Raw genomic sequence first — 21,244 nt, 5'->3', positions numbered from 1 at the left:
ATTTCAGCATATGGTATTTTTAAGGGAATGTTTCCTGCATCTCTGAAAAGAATTCAAGTTGGTTGTATTTTGTTGAAATCTACTGTTTTCTTACTGTTCAACTCCAGGCCTAAAAATGTCCCAGCATACTATTTATTAATCCTAAAGGAAGAACTTGGAGGGTTCAACAGAGAAGTTTTGGACATTATTACTTACTCCTCAGTGGCAGTGGGTCAGGATAAAATGGAGGACCATACTGTGCCTACAAGCAGGGGGAATATATAGGATAGGTTGCATACCACTGCACAGGTGGATTTCTTCAGATGTTTTATAAATATGTTTTCTTTACAACCAGGGCCACTCTGTTTAGATCCTTTCCTAAAGACTGGAGATAAGGGAAGTGGCCAGCTCTCCCTCTCTGTTTTCTTTGTTATCACATTCTTTAGATACCTTCTTTTACTACAGGCTTTCCTAGGTACTGATTGATGTTCAACCCAGCATTCCACTCCTTTAATGGCTTAGAATACATTCATGTCCCTCACATGAGGGTCAAACCCTCAAATATATTCTGTGATACTCTGAGGACAGGGCTCTGGAGGCACATTGCATCCGTATCTTACAACAGCATTACAAAGAGCAAGAACCTATAAACAAGCATACTAAGGTAACTGAGATAACATTAATTTGTTTAGACACTTGGGTTAAAGCATGAAAGATATTGTGTTTTAGTCCAGTTGTTTTATCCAAGTCCATTTTATCTCATGTATGGTTGGACTGCTCAGGGAAGTCTTTGTGTTGCAGGCACAGGGAGTTCTGGGAAGATCCAACAGTCATTCTGGTTGGCATGATGTGCGACTTCCATCACCCAGTCCAGAAGTAGGTTACCTGTGGCTAATCTATGGAGAATATGACAGATGTTTAATAGGCACCAATAATGGCGAATCAGCTCCATGAGGCAGTATGTAGGCTGCTGTGCAGTTTTGTGTTTGTAAAGTAGCCTGCACAGTAGGCCTGCCTGGGCAGGTGTACCAAATCAATCTGTCTGTTGGCACTTCAGGGGTATAGAAAGAATAAGACACCTGTGGAATATATACCCATCATAATCAAGGTGTTCATAGCAAGTGGAATACAAAGTGTTCCTTTGGTGATGATCCCCAGTGGTAACATCATCTGTACTTGTAAGGGCCAGATCCCTGACACAGTAGGCTTTACTTGTAAATTTAGACATTCTCCCTTCTGTCAAGGTGTCAGTAGGACAAACCACTGGTGGCTTACTAGTCCATGGCCAACTAATGCTCCTTGTCTCCAATGGGAATTCTTTTTTTTTTTTTGGTACTGGGGATTGAACTCAGGGGCACTCGACCACTAAGCCACATCTCCAGCCTTATTTTGTATTTTACTTAGAGACAGGATCTCACTGAGTTGCTTAGTGCCTTGCTTGTGCTGAGGCTGACTTTGAACTCATGATCCTCCTGCCTCAGCCTCCTGAGCAGCTGGTATTACAGGAGTGGCCACAATGCCTGGCTTCCAATGTGAAGTCTTAAGGAGCTGGCAGCAGTTTGTGCCATGGGCCAGTTTAAGAAAATGCTCAGTGGAAGTGTCTTTTATCTGTAACCCTAAGGCTGGCAGCCATGGGTCTGAAAACATAGAATAGACACAGCTGGGCAGGGGTTATGGCTCAGCGGTAGTGCACTTGCCTAGCATGTGCGAGGCCCTGGGTTCAATTCTCAGCACCACATAAAATAAGTATAAACAAAATAAGGTGTTGTGTTCAACTACAACTAAAAGTAAATATTAAAAAAAAGGAAAAGAAACAGCTGCAGTGGCTGGTGTCTAGGTTTCTCATTGAGTGTCCTCAGTGCCTCAGGCAGGTGAGCAGCCCGCCCCTGTATAGAGCTACTCTCAGGCCTGAAGGCTCCTGTCAGCAGGCCGCACATTCTTTCAGTTTATCCAGCTCCTGTTGGACTGCATGACAGGCGGGAAGTCCATGTCCTGGTGTGGAGCCCACTGTTGTTGTCATGGTCTGTGAGATGAGTTCCTTGGCCACTCTCAGTTACCTGGGGTGTGCCATATGTGGCACTCAGCTGAGTTGCTTAGTGCCTCGCTTAAGTCCCTTAAGACTTGCCTTCTGATTGGCTCTTGCTGGAGAAGGTTTTCATCAAGTCTGTAACTCTGTCCACCCAAGTCAATGTGTATAGGTCCCTACTGATAATGGGAGAGAAAAAAAGTATTCTATCTGCCATCACTGATGAGGGACGTCAGTCACCTTGCCTGATATGCCCCTTGGTGGCATCCATCATTGTGGGTAGCACTGAGAGTGGGCAAGACAGTCCTGGCATGGAGCAGCAACATCAGACCTCCCTGTGGGAAGTCCCAGTGTGTCACAGCTGCCCACATCGTCTTCTGACCTGCGTGCTTTATTCTACGATGCAACCAAGTGGTGGGTTCTTCTGCTGGGGCTCCCTCCAGCCTTCTGATCTTTGCTGGTTGTGCAGCCTTGACTGGCACTTCTCTGCTGATGGGCCCCATAACAAGAAGGGCAGCACACATGGCACACAATTGTCTTTCTAACAGCTGTAACATTCTTCTGTCCCCTTCCATACTTGTGATCAAAATTCAATGGGAGGGCTGGGGTTGTGGCTCAGTGGCAGAGCACTTGCCTAGTTTGTGTGAGGCACTGAGTTCGATTCTCAGCACTGCATATAAATAAATTATATAAAGGTCCATTGATAATAAATTTTTAAAAATTCATTGGGAGTCTTATGTCTCTTAATCCACTGTCATAAGCACCATCCAGTCATCCAGAATGACATGGCCAGTAAATTCAACAGGTTTCGATATGCTTAGTATCATAATGGCTGTGCCTGTTTTACTGTTCATTGGCCTCTTTAAAGCCCTCAGTATGAGTGTCAGTCCAGACCCACACTGTTTCCTATACAAATAATACAGGGGTCATAATAACTGAGCCAGGTGAGGGATAAAAGCCTTCCAATAATCCAATAGCCCCACAAATTCTTGTATTTGCTTTACTGTGTTGGGAAGTGGAAATGCCTGGACTTTATCTATTACAGCTTGAGGTCTAACCATTATTTTACCCAACCCCAAAATTTCACTGATAAGCCAGGGCTCTTTACTTTGTCAGGGTTTATGGCCCATCCTCTCCCTTGCAAATGAGTCAGAAGCATGCATGCCACCTCAGTGGATGCTGAAAAAGATTCAGAAGACAGAAGAATGCCATCAGCACAATGAAACATTTTTGTCTGTGGAGGTATAGACCAGGTTTCTAAGTCTTACACCACTGTACTCATATGGTGGGGGCTATGGAGATACCCTTGAAGTAATGACCTAAACGTCCATTGTCCACTATCAGATTACCTACTGAAAGCAAAAGGGTCTTGACTTCAGAGGCTTTGTCTATGATAAAGGATGCATTAGCAAGATCTAATACACAATGATACGTTCCCTGGGTACTGAGCTCTTGTAAAATGGTGGCTATATTGCAAAGGGTTGCATAAATTGGAGGCACCACCTTATTTAATTCCGTAACCCATCGTCTTATGTCACATTCCATCCTGCTTTTTTACAGGCCATACAGGGGAGGTAAAAGGATTGTGTTTGGGGCAAATTATATTACTTTAACTAATTCATACATGGTTTCACTTATCTCTTGATGGCCACCAGGGAGCTGATATTGTTTGGTGGCAACATTTTGGGGGGTGCAGGTGAAACAACAAGAAGGTATTTTATGTGCTCTCTTTTATTTATAGTTTTTTTAAATTAGTGCATTATAGATATACACAAAGGTGAAATTCACTGTGGTTTATTCATACATGTACATAGGATAGTTTGGTCAGTTTCATTCCTCTATTCCTCCCTTTTCCTGTCCCTCCTTCCTCCCCCATAACACTCTTCCTCTGCTTTACTGATCTTTCTTCTAATTTTATAGGATCACCCTTCCTCCTTATTTTGGTCTAGTTTCTTTTTCTTTCTTTCTTTTTTTTTTTTTTGAGAGAGAGAGAGAGAGAGAGAGAGAATATGAATTTTTTAATATTTATTTTTCAGTTTTCGGTGGGCACAACATCTTTATTTTATTTTTATATGGTGCTAAGGATTGAACCCAGCACCCTGCACATGCCACACGAGCGCATTACCGCTTGAGCCACATCCCCAGTCCTGTTTTGGTCTAGTTTCTATATATGAGAGAAAACATTCAACCCGTGACTACCTGGATCTGGCTTATGTAACTGAGTATGATGTTCTCCCATTCCATCTATTTATTAGCAAATGTCATAATTTCATTCTTCTTTATGGCTGAGTTAAAATTCATTGGTTATGTGTATGTATGTATGTATATGTGTGTATACATATATGTACACACACATAAAATCACATTTTGTGTGTGTATATAATATAAATACATATATATTATATACACACACATACATACATACATACATATAAAATCACATTTTCTTTATCTATTTGTCTGTTGATGGGCATCTTGACTGGTTCCATAACTTGGCTATTGTGAATTGCATTAGCATGTCCTCTTAATATTGGCTTTATAGAAGCTGGGGTTGTAGCTCAGTGGTAGAGGGCTTGCCTAGCACATGTGAGGCAGTGGGTTCCATCTTCAGCACCACATAAAAATAAATAAATAAAATAAAGGTATTGTGTCTATCTATAATTTTTAAAAAAACATATACAAATTGGTGCAGCCAATATGGAAAGCAATATGGAGATTTCCTGGAAAATTGGGAATGGAACCACCATTTGACCCATCTATCCTACCCCTCAGCTTATACCCAAAGGACTTAAAAACAGCATACTACGGGGACACAGCAACATCAATGTTTATAGCAGCACAATTCACAATAGCTAAATTGTGAAACCAAACCAAATGCTCTTCAGTAGATGAGTGGGCTCTCCTTTCATTACATCTCCTAATAGGAGAGGTGTTCTCTCTTTTTGGAGTAGGAATCCATTCCACCTTTTTGATCACCTCCCCTTTTGCTTCCTTATTGAGAGGTAATAGCTGAAACCTCTTATCCTTCAGCAATTATGTCCATAACTGTACCAGGGTGTCATTAGTCATTTATCTGTTTTCCCTTCATCTACACCTGCTGCTGTTAGGTCCACTCACATCTGTCTATTGGAGACTTAGAAAGGTCTTTCTGGTTTGGGCTGGGTTTTACGGACTACTGTTTTCTGCCATAAGCAGTTGTGTGGCTTGCTGGAGTGGCTGCCCTACTAACAGGGATATAATATTGATACCAGGGCACCATAAATGTGTGTAGAATAGTATCCCTCATCCCAGCAGTAAAGGTCATACCGTCTTGTCCTGGGAAAGGCTGCACAGAAATAGCATGTTTCATTCCCAGTTCCGACAAATAGCTCTGTAGTGCTTCCTTAAAGAGCCAGGTACCTCTGGGCATAGGAATCTCTTTTGAATTTGCTATTGTATTGGGAATGGCAAGAAGCAGCCAAGCTAGTAACGACCCCACACCTTCATCAGCATCAGTGGTGTGAAACCACTAATATAAAGCAGGGGGGACAGTTACCAAAGGCGTTTCATAAAGTTCTGTACCATTCAACATTATCCCATCTGTTCCAGTGTTCCACAAGTGGAGCAGCCATGCAGGTACACTTTCTTTCATTTTCTGCCTGAACTTGGACCCCAGTTCCATTGGCTTCATGGGTTACACAGTCTATGGTGGTATGTAAATATCTCTCTGTGGTGGAGAGCAGATCTGGGTCCACCACTTCTGGCTGTTTCTGCTGGGTCTTTAACTTTTGGACCATTACCAGTCTAGCTTCCATTATATCTTCATTTTCCACCTCAACTTCTGAGTTACTGGAACTAGTGGACTTCCTGAGTGGATTCCACATATGGGTGTCCCAGTTTTACTAGTCACCAATGTCCTATTATGGGGTCTGGGCCCACGATGCCTGTTCAGTTTAGCATAATAGCATGATCTACAGACACTCATCTGCAAGTTCTAAATGCCACTGTAGCACATTCTTGCTGTCAACCTGTCCTAACCTAGCTATTTTTTCTAGTTTTAACTCTTTTTGTACTCTGCAGAGCTGAGCCTGAGTGGCTAGCTCCTGTTCTGGGGCTAACTTTAATGCACACGATAGGAGCCTTGCCACCACTACAGTGGCATTGTTTGTTTCCTTTCCCTTTCCTACAACTACTTTGGATGCTACTTCTAGTATTTTCAGCACCCTTCTTTTCATTTTCAGAGTATCTCCATACTCACCCAGTGGTCCAGACCCCTCTAATAGGAAGCCACCTAAATCCAGGTGGCCAGCCCAGGATATGCCCCGCAGACTGTCTGCCCTTTCCCAATTCCAGAGTCAACTCAACATGTTCCCCTTTGGGGTCCTGCCAACTATGCCAATTGTTCCATCCCAGGGCTGGAAATTCCCTAGTGTACTGTTTACCAATTCCAAAGGAAGAACTTGGAGAACTCAAGAGAGAAGTTTTGGACATTGTATTCCTTACTCCTCATTGGCAGTGCGCTGGGATACAGTGGAGGGCCACACTGTGCCTATAAGCAGGGGGAATAGATAGGCTAGGTTGCAAGCTTTCCTAGGCACAGATTAGTATTTAACCCAACACTTACTGATTTGTCTTCTACTTGTTCAAGCAGCTATATGTAATTTGGGGGTAAAAAATGGCAAGAAGATTTTAAAATTTATATGGGTATGCAAAAGATCTAGAATACCCAACAGAGCCTTGAAAATGAAGAAAAAGTATGGAAGATAGACAATACCTAATGTTAAGATTTACTTAAAAAGAAAAAGATTTACTGTAAAGCAACAATAATCCAGGCCATATGGTATTGGTGTAAGGATAGACAGTTATGTAAAGAGATTGGAAGAAAGTCTAAAAATAGACCCAAACATATATGGACAACTGATTTTTGACAAAGCTGCCAATGCATTTCAAAGGGAGAAATGAAAGTCTTTTCAGTGAATTGTGCTGGAACAAATGGATATCAGTATTAATGGAAGAATAATACTTTGATCCATGGCTTATACCATATACAACAACTCAAGTTCTAGTATTACTGAATTGTTTTTTATTAGACAAATCCATCTAACTGATAATAACTGTTAACTATAGAAAATATTTTAAAACAAACTACTGAAGACACTGGGAAGTTATCCAAAGAATATTTTTCTCACCTATCGTATATGGATGTAGTAGTTTGGGATTGTGTCCCAAATATTATCAATATTATTTTATAGCAAAGTAAAGCTGTATATTCTTTTATATTATTCTGAGGAGAGGTTTTTTCCCCCCACGGAATAAGAAATATTTGTTTGTTTGTTTGTTTGTTTGTTTGTTTTTGTGCCAGGGATTATTTATTTTGAACTCAGGGGCGCTTACCCACCAAGCTACATTCCCATCCCCCTCATTTATATTTTATCAGAGACAGGGTCTTACTGAGTTGCTTAGGCCCTTGCTAAGTTGCTGAGACTGGGTTTGAACTCATGATCCTCCTGCCTGAGCCTCCTGAGTTGCTGGGATTACAGGCATGCGCCATTGTGCCTAGCTTATTTATTTACTTTTATATGGTGCTGAGGATTGAGCCCAGTGTCTCACATGTGCTAGGCAAGCATTCTGCCACTGAACTACAACCTGAACCCAATGTTAATGTTCCTATCATAACAGACAATTGACTAGGCTACACTCAACCTGGAAATGTTGTCTCATGTATGTAATGTGGGTAGCAACTCAGCTTTTAGTTCAGCAGCTTTTAGTTTGCCCCACCATGCAGATTGGAGTGGCCAGCCAGAGACTTATGCAAAGTGAACACAGAGAATTTGGTATTCATTTTCTTTTTGTTCTTTCTTTTGAGGTTGCCCTCTCAATCTGTAGTGGCCCTGGGCACCCCAGCCTTCCTCCCCTGGTTCCTCTGGCAACAGGATGACAAGATTTTATGGGAATTTGAACTGGTTCACATTGCTGCTAAAAGTGCAGCTACTTTGAACATAAACCAGAAGAAGAGGGAACTCTGTGCTGATAACTTCATGTATCTTTGGACTCCCCCCCAAAGTCTTCTTGCTTTTGATATTTGTTTGTTGGTTTGTTTTGTTTTTATAGAAAATATGTTTAATGAACACAGAGGTATCTTTCTTAAGGAACTTACTTCTCTGTACTAGAATCTTATGATTGATTCTTGTACATTGTATTCTGAGACTTTACTAAATTTGCTTATTAATTCTAGTAGGTCTTTTGGCAAATAACCAAAATTTTCTATGTACATTATCTTGTCTTCCTATCATTATCTTATTATTATATAAGCCCTTTATTTTTATTTTATTTCCAGTCTAAAGGCAATAACTTTTAGTCTTCCACCATTAAGTATATCTGTGGTTTTTCTTAGATGGCCTTTATTAATTTGTGACAATTTCTATCTACTTCTAGTTCAAAGAGAATCTTTAACATGAGTGGATGTTGAATTTCCAAATGCTACTTCTACATATGTTGAGGTGAACTTTTATTTCCACTAATGTGGTAAATTTCATTGATTTTTTTCAGGTGTTAAATTAACTGTGTATTCCTGGAATAAAAATTACTTGATTTTGGCATATTATCATCTTTATGTATGCCTTTATTGAATCAGCAGTATTTGGTAAAGATCTTGATCTCCATGTTTTTTTTTTTTTAAAGAGTGAGAGACAGTGAGAGAGGGGGAGAGAGAGAGAATTCTTAATATTTATTTTTTAGTATTTGGCGGACACAACATTTTTGTTGGTATGTGGTGCTGAGGATCGAACCCGGGCTGCACGCATGCCAGACGAGCGCACTACCGCTTGAGCCACATCCCCAGCCCTGATCTCCATGTTTATGAGAGACATTGGTGTTTATATTTGGGGGAAATTTCCCTTATAATATCTTTGATTTTGATATTGTTAATGGTAGTCTCATAAGATAAGTTGGTACATTTCATGCTTGCTGTTTTCTGAAAGATTTTGTTTGAAATTGCTATACTTGGTAGATTTTTTCAGTGTTTAATTTACTCCTCTTGTTGTGATTTTATGTGAGAATGCCTTAAATCTTATATTTTTCCTTAAATATGTGATAGAATTCACCAATGGACTCATCTGGATTATTTGAAAATTTCTTTGTGGGGCTATCATTAATTTTTAATTCAGTTTCTTTTTTATAGGAATACTCAGATTTTCTATTTCTTTTTGTTTTAACAAGTTACTCTTCCAAAGAATTTATGCATTTCAACTAAGTTGTAAATTTAGGGCATTAACTTTTTTCAGAATACACTTTTATTCTAATTTTAATATCAGTTATATCTTTAGTGATGCTTCCTCTTTCTCTACAGTTGATAAATTTTTACAGTCATATATTAGAAACCTAATTTTTATGCACTTAATAATATAATCTCTAAATATATAGAGCAAACATTGATAGTACTATCAACTAGAAAATTGCACAATCACTTTTAGAGATTTTAGCGTTTCTATTTCTATAACTGTTGGAACAAGTAGACAAAAGAATCTGGTCAGGCACTGTGATGCACATCTGTAATCCCAGTGAGTTGGGAAGCTAAGGCAGGAGGATCATAAATTAAAGGCCAGCCTCAGCAACTTAGTGAAGACCTCAGCAACTTAGAAAGACCCTGTCTTAAAATAAAAAATAATCTGCAAAGAGGTTGAAGATTTGAACATGAAAATCCCTATCATATTATGTTGGTTACTATATCCAACTACTAGAATACACATTTATTTTCAAAGGTACATGGCATACTCACCAAAATAGACTATTTGGAGACATAAAGCTAGTTATAACAAATTTCAAAGGATTGAAATTACATACTACTGTGTTCTTCAAGTACTGTTGAATTAAAAATATGAACAGAAAGACAAGGAGAAAGTCTATGAATGTTTAGAAAGTAAAAAACAGCTATCTCAATAGTGTGTAAGTCAAAGAAGAAATTACAAATGAATAAGAAAATGTTTTGAGCAGAATGAAAATATGACACATCAAAACTCATGAGAGCTAAGTGAAATAATCCAATCCCCAAAAAACCAAACACCAAATGTTTTCTCTGATATGTGGATGCTGACTCACAATAGATTGAGGGGGTACAGCTAAGAACATAAAAATAAATAATTTATTTCACACTTATAGGAAATCTCATTGTTCATATTTATTCAGGAATCCAGGCTCCTTGTAGTACATTAATCTACCTTATTCTATCTTTTCTTCTTCTTATTTATGTTTTTGAAATCTGTGTGTTTGAATCTGTGTTGCTGAGGTATCCAGGTTTTAGCAAGCAAGAAGGTAGAAGCAGATGTGGAGAAAATTTGTCTACCATCTCAATGCTCTAGTTTGCAATTGGCACCCATCATTTCTCCCACATTCCATTCATGAGAGCACTGTCACATAGCCATACCAATTTTCAAGGGAGGCTGAGAAATGTTAAGTGACTGGGCAGCCATTTTCTTGACTACTATTCTGTTATTGCCAAAGATGAGGAAACACTCTACTGGGCAACTTTCAGTCTTTATCACAGATAGCTTAACCCCTCTACAAATACACACACACACACACACACACACACATGCACAATATATGTATATAACATAAGTCCAAGAAAACAGTTTCACCTGCATAGAAAATGGGAGTGTAGATAATCATTTTGTTTGTATTGATTATAATGGTAATGAATGAACACAATATTTTTCCTGTGGACATCAGTAAATTCTTTTCTATCATATTAATTTGTGTTTTTTGCTGATAATAGCAAGATATAGCAATGAGACTAGTGAGGATTTATAATTGCAAGCTAATGAAGACTAAGACTCTGATTCACCTTCTCTCTGCATAGTCTCTCCACAGATATTTTCCCTTAAAATCCTTGTCTTATAAATCTTCTGTCCATCCTATTTGATAGCCAAGCTTCCTACCAAAATAGGGTTAGACTTCTTAGATTGAACTTGAATCTCCAATATTTAAGAGCAGTGTTTTACTGCAAATTATATGACCATTATGTGCTTCATTTCCATTATCTATAAAAGGTGAATGATAATGGTCAATACCTTATAGAGTGTTTAAAGGATTAAATGTACATATGTATGTATTAGAATAGGACCTGGAATATTGTGTCACATAAGAAGTTGGTATATAATAATTGCTATATATGTATTTCATGGTATCATCATCATATTTCCATGGGTTTAATTTGGATAAGATTGTGTGTATCCTTTAATCTTCTGCTATCTATTCTTCATGTCACTTTTCATTTTTCTTTGTCTTTAGGTGGGAAGTTTGGAATTAAGAACTCAAAAAAAAGTACTTCTTCAAAAACTACATTTCATAGTGAAATGGAGGATAAAGATACAAGAGATGATTCACTGTATTCCGTTTTAGAAGAACTGTGGCAAGATGCTGAACAGATAAAAATATGCCAGGAAAAACAGAACAGCCCTTTGAATCACACTGATTTTATCAATAAGAAAATATTGAACACAGAATGGGATTATGAATATACAGACATTGGAAGTTGTGTACATCCAAGCCCAAATCTCATTCCTTCACAGAAAAGACCCCATAAACATGACTCATTTGAGAAACGTTTTAGGCATAATATGGACTTACATATTCATAATAAAAACAATACAACAAAGAACTTTGATAAAATTGTTAGTCATGGTCAAGTTTTCACCCAGAACACTTCCTTTACTAACCATGAAAATTCACATATGGGAGTGAAGTTCTGCGAAAGTGATCAGTGTGAAAAAGTCCTCAAACATGCACTCAGTCAAAATCTGAAATTTCCTGTTGGGGAGAAAGCAAGCACATGTGCTGAATTTGGAAAGATCTTCACCCAAAAGTCGTATCTCTTTGCACCTCCAAAAATTCATACTGTGGAAAAGCCTCATGAACTTAACAAATGTGTAAATGCATTTACACAGAAGCCACTACTCAGTATATATCTGAGAGTTCATAGAAATGAAAAACTATACATATGTTCTCAATGTGGAAAGGCTTTCCTCCAGAATTCAGAATTAATGATGCATGAGAAAAGTCATACTAGAGAGAAACCCTATAAATGCACTGAATGTGGAAAGTCATTTTTCCAGCTGTCATCTCTACTCAGGCATCAGACAACTCATACTGGAGAAAAACTCTATGAATGCAGTGAATGTGGGAAAGGCTTTTCCCTGAACTCAGCCCTCAATATACATCAGAAAATCCATACTGGAGAGAGACATCACAAATGTAGTGAGTGTGGAAAAGCCTTCACCCAGAAGTCAACACTCAGGATGCATCAGAGAATTCACACAGGAGAGAGATCCTATATATGCACTGAATGTGGACAGGCTTTCATCCAGAAGGCCCACTTGATTGCACATCAAAGAATTCATACCGGAGAGAAGCCTTATGAATGCAGTGATTGTGGGAAATCTTTTCCTTCTAAGTCCCAACTCCAGATGCATAAGCGAATTCACACAGGAGAAAAACCCTATATATGTAATGAATGTGGGAAGGCCTTCACCAACAGGTCAAATCTCAATACTCACCAGAAGTCTCATACTGGAGAGAAGTCTTATATATGTGCTGAATGCGGGAAGGCCTTCACTGACAGGTCAAATTTCAATAAACACCAGACCATTCATACCGGAGAAAAACCCTATGTTTGTGCTGATTGTGGACGAGCCTTCATCCAGAAGTCAGAGTTAATTACACATCAGAGAATTCATACTACAGAGAAGCCTTATAAATGTCCTGACTGTGAGAAATCCTTCTCCAAGAAACCACATCTCAAAGTACATCAGCGAATTCACACGGGAGAGAAACCGTACATATGTGCAGAGTGTGGGAAGGCCTTCACTGACAGGTCAAATTTCAATAAACATCAGACAATTCATACTGGAGATAAACCCTATAAGTGCAATGACTGTGGAAAGGGCTTCACCCAGAAATCCGTTCTTAGTATGCATCGCAATATTCATACATGAAATAACCCTGTTTCTTAAAAATGAGAGAGCCTTACCGTAGAAGTCAGGTCTACTCATGTATTATAAAATTCATCTAAGACAGACCTTGTATGAGTACACTGTATTAAAAAAAGCATTCATCAGGTTATCTCACCTGAGATGAAAAAAAATTAGAAGAGACCCTATAAGAATACATTGAAGAAAGGGGAATTTGGGGGCTGGGGTTGTGACTCAGTGGCACAGCGCTTGCCTAGCATGTGTGAGGCGCAGGGTTTGATCCTCAGCACCACATACAAATAAACAAAATAAAGGTCCATTGACAACTAAAAGATATTTAAAAAGGGTGGGGGGGTGAATTTAACATTTACACAGCCTCACAAAATACAATAGAATTAACATTGAGAATGCTGTCAGTTTGGTACATTAGGAAAACCCTTCCTATAGAAAGTATCATGAGGCAAATTATTACCAAATGCTTGATAGGTTGGAGGATGCAAAATTATAGAAATTACAGTCATGTTTACTATGTTATAGTAAGCAGTTTAACAAGAAAATAATGTATTCGTTGTGCAGACCTCTCAGTTCTTTTGGCTGTTTGTGGTAAAATATTGCATAACATATTGCATAATTGAATTGAAATTCTTTTTTAAAATTTAGAATGTTTATCAAATGTTTGTTATTGAACATATCTATCCAATGAATTCATAAATTATTTTGGCTTTTTATATACACACATCTGCAGATATAATTTTATATGAACATATGATTATTATTTATACTGTTTTCCATGATATAGTATTCTTTCATCGTGTACAATGCAAAATTGCCACAGATTCCTCCCATCCATTTATGCATGGCCCCTTTTGCAATGGTAACTTGTTGTTTCTCTTATTAAGTATGTTATAGCTTGGATATGAAGTATCCCCTAAAAACCCCTGTGTTAACTGCAAGAATGTTCAGAGGTGAAATGATTAGATTATGAGAGCTATAACCTGACCAGCCCATCCTAGTTTGAATGGGCTAACTGGGTTATAGCTGTATGTAGGTAGGGCATGGCTCAAAGAGGTGGGTCACTGGGGGTATGTCCTGGAAAGTTCGTCTTCCCTGCAGCTCCTTCCCCCCTTTCTCTCTGCTTCCTGGTCACTATGAGCTGATAGCTTTCCTCCAGGGCACTCTTTAGTCATTATGCTACACCTCACCACAGGCCCAGAGTGATGGAACTGGCTGACCACAGACAGAACCTTGGAAACCATGAGCCGGAAGTAAACGTTTCCTCCTCTAGATTAGTTTTGTCAGGTATTTTGTTTATAGCAACAAAAAACTAACACAAAGTATTTCTTATCTGCCTTTGCTCCTTGACTTTCAACTTGGCCATGTGATTTGCTTTGGCCAATGGACATTAGCAAAGAGATTCAAGATTCAAGAAGAGGCTGGAGAGGCTGCCTTGAGGCTTACCCTTTTTTGCTGCTCTTTGGAATCCTTAGATCTCAATGTTAAGAAGCACAGATGCCCTACTGTGGGATGAGAAGCCACATAGAACAGAGGTGAGCCAGCTTAGCTGATGCCCCATAGATCAATTTACCTATGGGCTTGGGAATGAGTCCATTATAAGCCTATGTCTCCAGCCAAACCAGCCCAGCCCAAAATTGCCATGTCAGTTATACCAGCCAACCTGCAGAATTTTGAGTTAAATAAGTGATAATTGTTTTAGGCAACTGTATTTTGGGGTAGTGTGTTGCATATCAAATGCTAAATAATACTTAAAAGTATATGTGTGTGAATTGTATTATACCCAAATATAATATGGCATTGGCTTTGGGCCTGAGAAGCTAATAGAGACTGGAGAATAATGAGGAAATCTGTTTGCAAAATCTGGGAAAATGACAACCTATTAGAAAGGAAAAAATAGCAAATCATCACCATGCTCTGTGGGACTATAGAGAAGGTACCAAATGAACTTGTGGATCTGACTAAGAGATTTGCCATGGAATATGGTTGTCAGTTTGTTGCTTTTAACCACATATGATAAGGTACAGAATGAGAGAAATGAATTAAAGAAATACTTGTTCCCCTGGCAAGCAGCTGTTTTGGGAAATAACTTTAGCTCTTTAGCCATGAAAATATTCTCAAGATACAAAATGGCTGTAGGGTAAATATCAAGTCATGGGTATGTCTGTAAAACCCTTTATTACCATGTTTGAAATATTGTATTCTATTGGTGCTTGGGAAACCCTCTCAGTGAAACAATGGGTGTCCAAAAATCTTAGTGACATGATTCCACAGTAGCCTGACACTGCTCTAAGTAGAAAGAAGCTTCTCTAAAAAGAATTGCTGATGTGGCATTTGGGGCATAGAGTTGATCTGAACAGATTCATAGGAAACTCATAGGTTTGAATTGAATTTTACCTGTGGAACTACCTCCATACTGGCCTTAAAGGAACTGAAACAATTCAAAATGAGAAAAATGGCCTCTGGAAATTCCTCCCTAACTTCTGTGAACTGGATGCAAGACAACAATGTTACTCAGTTACAAGTATGGACCATTTCTTATGGGAACTGAAGGATGTCTCAGAGGGAAGGCCCAAGAACAGTGTATTAAAATGGACTGGAAAGCCATTTCCAGGAAAAACTTGCCCTGATTAAAAAAACAAAAAACACTATCTGCCCCTGGAGCAAGGGGACCTGACATTTTCTCTGTGGTATTTCAGAATTGTTATGGAACAGTGACTGACACATGCCTCTTATTGCTCTCCTGGCTGAATGGGAGTACCTATTGCAGTTAGTCTCTTTCTCCCCATATATATCTTAAGTGTGTGTTTGAGAGAGGCATGTCAAATACCTTGTCATTTAGCTCACAGGATCAAGAAACTGAGAAACTGTATTCAAGGAGCCTTGGCCACATCTGAACCTGGTATAGAAGACTTGGAATCCTGGATTTAAACCTGATACCATGATTTGGGATGGGATATTTAGAGATCCCGGAATGGGAGTGATCATGTTTTGCATGGGGTGATAATGTGAATAATTTGTCATCAGGACATACACTATGTTAGAAAAATGCTACACGTTTCCTATCTCTATGTGTGTGTCCTTTTCAGCTTTTATTTCTCTTTGCATTTCATTTGTAATAACTTACGATAATCTGTTTTCAATAACACTGATTTCCCAGCATCCTGGCTCTGTCAGGTCTACTGATGAACCTGTTGAAAGCATTTTTTTCAGTTATGTTTTATTTTTTATATTTACTATTTCCATTTGACTTTTATATCATTTATATTTCTGCTAAACTTCCCCAATTGTTCATTCACCTGCTAAACTTCCCCAATTGTTCATTCACGTTGTTCCCATTTTCCACTATTTCCTTAGTTTGGACTACTGTAACAAAGTACTATAGACTGGATGGCTTATAAACAACAGAAAATTCTTTTTTTCACAGTTCTGGAGGCTAGAAGTCTGAGATCAGGTACCAATATGATCAGGTTCTGGTGAGGATCTTTTTCTGGATTGTAGACTACCAGGTTCTCATTGTATCCTTACTTGGCTTCCGATTTTCATATCCTCACTAGAAAGCTCTCTGGGATCCTTTATATAAGGGCATGAATCCCATTTGTGAGGCCTCCACCCTCATGACCTACCTACCTCTCAATGGCCCCACCTTCTGATACCATCCCATTGGGGATAAGGATTTCAGTATACAAATTTTGTGGGAACACAGACATCCAGTCTATAATACCCTTTAATATATTTTAGCCAAATTTATTTTAAGTTCCCTGCCTGATAGTTCCAGTAAGTCAGCCAAGCGAGTTCCGGTCTTTTGACTGCTTTACCTCTTGACAGTGGGTTCCTTTCTATTGCTGTTTTGCATCTACAAGTTTTAGCTGAAAGTTGGATGTTGTGTGTAGGGCAATGTAAACTGAAATGAAAAGTATTTATTCCTGGAGATAGACATGGCTGCTCTTCTGATAGATAGGCATTAGCATGGTGGCATTGAGTTGATCCAGTCAGTGGTCAGGTAGGGTTTTGGTTTTGTTGTTGCTATTGTGAATTTTGGTATAACATAGACTTCAAATTCCTGTAATGTTACCTTGTGTTTGGAGTAGACACTGGTTTTCCAGAGAATTTTTCTCAACGTTCCTGGACTGTACTTACCTTTAGGCCTTTCCTGGGTTTCTGCATCTCAGTGATAGTCTCTCTATATTCTTGTCTCTCTCTCTTAGTAATTGATTTCTGGGTTTTTGTTTGTTTGTTTGGAACTGGGGATTGAACCCAGGGGCACTTTACCCTTGAGGTATATCCCCAGCCCTTTTAATTGGGCGTGGGGGCGGAAAGTGTCTCTCTGTTGCCTGGGCTAGCTTTAAACTTATGATCCTCCTGCCTCAGCCTTCCAAGTTACTGGAATTACAGGCATGCATCGCTGTGCCCACTTAGACTGCTGTTGTTACTCGGTTCTTGCTAACTTGGTATGGGACACAGAAGTTGTCCTGTGTCCCTGGGTCTTAACATTTTTTTCCCAGTGATCCTGCCCCTCTTCCACTGGTAAGAGATATTTTATTGTCTGGCCCAAGATAGTTTCCTCCCATTCCATCATGGGTAGATTTTTTTTTCTTTTCCTTTCCTCTAGTCACAGTGGATCTTCACCTGTATCCTGAGAGTGACAAGGTTTGCTGCACTGCACCAAATGGCTTAAGGCTTTTGTTTGATAGAATAGGGTCCCTTGGGATTTTGTATCATTTTTGTATCAGCACCCATCCCCCTACTGGCATACCCCATGGAAGGATGCCTTCTCCACTTTCCCACTCTACTACTAGTGTTTCTTATGAGCACCCAGTGGAGGTCTGTGGTGAAGAGCCTGCAGGTGGAAGCCAACAGCCCTTAGGTCTACAGCTCTCAGGGGTTCTATATTCTCACTATCCCACTCTCAGCCTTTAACAGTTTATTAAAATTGTCCATTTCTTTGGATAATGGAACATTAGCAAATATGACACACGAACTCATAAGAAGTGTTTGCACATTGAAGTTTGCCCACTCTTGCTGCTCTTTGGAATCCTAAGCCCATATATTAAAAGGCAGGGATGGTGAAGTTGGAAAATGATGGACCACTTGGAGCAGTGATGGAGCAGATATGATTCATCCCAACTGAGGCACTCGACCAACCAGATTTTCAGCTACCAAATATGTAAATGAAGATATCCCAGCCAGGTATTCCTGATCAAGGTAACTATGGTTAGCAGTCTCTGAGATGATCCTGAATGATCCCTCACTCCTGGTATTCATACTCTTATATAATTCTCTCTCCTTGAATTTGGGCTAGATTTAGTGACTTGGTTGTAGAATAAGGCAGAGGTAATGGATGTCACTTCCAAGATTAGGTTACAAAAAGACTGTGGCTTCTGTTTTGGGTGTTCCTTTAATCTCTCAGATGGCTCACCCTAGGGGGAATACAGCTGCCATCTCATTAAGCAGCCCTTTACAAAGGCCCATGTGAGTGAATTTGAGAGGATATCCTTCCCCAGTGTTGCCTTTAGGTGGGACCTTCAAGCCAGATAGCTTTACTAACCTCATGAGAAATCTTCAGTCACAGGCATACTTCTGAGCCATACCTGAAGGGGACCCACAGAAATTGTGAGTTAATAAATGTTGTTTTAAGCTGACAAATGTTAGGGTAATTTGTTACATAGTCATAGGTTAGTAATATATTGGCCCAGACAAGGAAGGCTCTGCCATCTATTCCACCCATCCCAGACAACTAACAGAATAATGGATTACAATGTTTATTGTAAGTCTCTAAGTTTGTGTGTCTTGTTACCCAGAAAAAAACCTAGCTGATAAATTTACTATTCAGTGAATTTTATCCTCCACTATTCTTCCCCAACAGATACCAATACTAATCAACTACTATGAGCACTTCCATGTTTTAGTCTTGCTAATAAACCTGTATAGATGTACATATGTGAGTATGCTTATAATCATATAGAAACTACATAAGGATTGCTTTCTTCTTTGATGCATACTACTATCTCTGGATCTTGCTTTATTATTCAACAACTCTCTTTTGAATGGTTGTATGATAGTTTGTGGGGTGATATGCAAGAATCTATGCCATTATTTGCATATTAAAATTTCTTCAATTTTTTTGTCATTAGGAAAATGTTACTAAGAGTATTAAGGAGTTGGGCTGGGGATGTAGCACAGTGGTAGAGCACTTGACTATCATATGTAAGACCCTGGTTCTGATCCACCACACACACACACACACACACACACACGTGTGTGTGTGTGTGTGTGTGTGTGTGTGTGTGTGTGAAGAAATAGCTTGCCTAGGCTCATGCCAGAGTTATCAGTCCTGGCTTTACCAATTTTTAGCTGTGTAACCTCGGGCAGGTTAGTTAACTTCTCTTTCCTGATTTTTTTCAGCTATAAAGATGTTCATACTAGTTACCTATCTCAGATTTCACTATGAAGTATACTCTTTCCTGGGACTGCTTTACAAAGTACCACAAATTAGGTGGCTTAAACCAACAGAACTTTATTACAGTTCTGGAGGCTAGAAGTCCAAAATCAAGGTGTCATCAGGGCCCTCTTGTAACCTATGAAAATAGTAGGGAAGGGACTATTCTATGCCTCTTTTCTAACTGCTGGTTGTTTTGTGTGTTACTTTGCTTGTGGATGCGTCAGTCCATTGACATGGCTGATTTCTCCCTGAGGTCTTCATGCATCTGTCTCTGTGTCTAAATTTTCCTTTTTTTGTAAGAATACCAGTTATATCAGATTAGTTCCTACCCTAATAACTTCTTTTTAACCTGATAGCCTCTGCAAAGACTATTTCCAAATAAGATTATGTTCTGAGGTACTGGGCATTATGATTTCCACATATCCTTTTAGGAGGACACAATTTAACTCATATCAAGAACTTAATGGATTTATTTGTGTAAGGCACTTAGAACTTTGTATGGAGAGAGGTTCTTAATGACTATTAAATACATCTCCATTACTGTACTTGCTTAGGTCTCCATATGACTTCCTGTGCTTGGGAAAGCAGTGGGATTTGAGAATGTCTATGACATTTAAATCTCATCCAACTATCTGAAGAGAAATGTGGTATAAAAAGCAAAACGCAAGCCTCAGACTAAGGCTTATGTGATCAACATTTGAGGAATAGGCCAAGATGGATCCATCTGTAGTAGATAATGAGAAGGAGCACCCAGAGAGGTCAAAACATGCCAAGTGAGAAAGCAGCTCACAGAAGAGTGTTTCCAAGATAAGTTTCAATGGAGGATATGTCTAGAATGGAGGTCAGGTTATATGAGAGTGGAAAATTGCTGATTTTGTAACAGATAGGCTATTGTTGACTTGGATGAGTGCTACTTTGGAAATGAATTTAAGGAAAGCAATTGAGGAAACCTGAAGGAATTTCTAAATTCATCATAAAGTGACGTCTGGTAGAAAAAAATACTAGGTCATTGGGCTGGATTGCTCTGTGTTGTCTGGGTTAAACTGAGAAATGAGGGTTGGCAAGAAGTAGAATTTATATGAGATTTGGGAGGACAAAAGGAAGGAGCAACTTCCCCTCTAAAGTCTTTGAAATTATATACATTGAAGGACAGATGCAGAGGTATCCAGCAAGTTTTCTTTTTTCCTCACTCTTCCACTCTATATCCAGCTCTTCTTTTCATCTCAATGCTGTTGACAGTGGCCTCAGGCCCACCACCAGATTCTTGGGTGCAGACCCACAAAGGGAACAGCTTCTTGTAGATTTTATCACCTCCCATTCACAGTCTCACTTCAGTAACTAGATGTTCTGGCTCCTCAGATATTCCTGAAAGCTCTGATTAGCCCACCCATTCCAATGGTTTCTAGAACCTTCCAACCCCCCTTCTTATTTTTTTAAAATTTTTTTTAAATTGTCAATGAACCTTTATTTTATTTATTTATATGTGGTGCTGAGGATTGAACCCAGGGCCTCATGCATGCTAGGCGAGTGTTCTACCACCGAGCCACAACCCCAGCCCCCCTCTTCTTAGCTTTATACTCCCAGATACTCCTATAAATTGTGCATGGCCTAATTAATATTTTAAAATTCCTTATTCCACAACAGGGATATAGCTCAGTGGCAAAGTGCTTTCTTAACATAGTTGAGGCCCTGGGTTCAATCCTTGGTACCACCAAAAATGAAAAAAAACCCTTATTTCATAATATTCATATTGATTATACTTTCCCAACTGATACAGTTATACTTTCTTTTCCTGAGAACTTGAACTTGATATGTGTTGTTCTAAAATTGAGTGATGCC

The 21,244-nt window shown here is 39.1% G+C and overlaps 1 protein-coding gene across 1 annotated transcript in view; it reads left to right on the top strand.

Moving 5' to 3' along the window:
• The window catches only part of Znf81 (zinc finger protein 81), a 58,833-nt gene extending 45,334 nt beyond the window's left edge, over positions 1–13,499 (top strand). Inside the window, exon 5 of the mRNA XM_026381368.2 lies at positions 11,273–13,499. Within this exon, the coding sequence (XP_026237153.1) occupies positions 11,273–12,975 (1,703 nt within the window). The 3' untranslated portion in view covers positions 12,976–13,499. The remainder of the gene's footprint in view (positions 1–11,272) is intronic.
• Positions 13,500–21,244: the final 7,745 nt, after the last annotated feature.

The sequence above is a fragment of the Urocitellus parryii genome, chromosome X, assembly GCF_045843805.1.
Source record: "Urocitellus parryii isolate mUroPar1 chromosome X, mUroPar1.hap1, whole genome shotgun sequence".
Taxonomy (NCBI): Eukaryota; Metazoa; Chordata; class Mammalia; order Rodentia; family Sciuridae; genus Urocitellus; species Urocitellus parryii.
The sequence above is the reverse complement of the archived record's forward strand: the minus strand, read 5'-3'. Positions and strand labels throughout refer to the sequence as shown.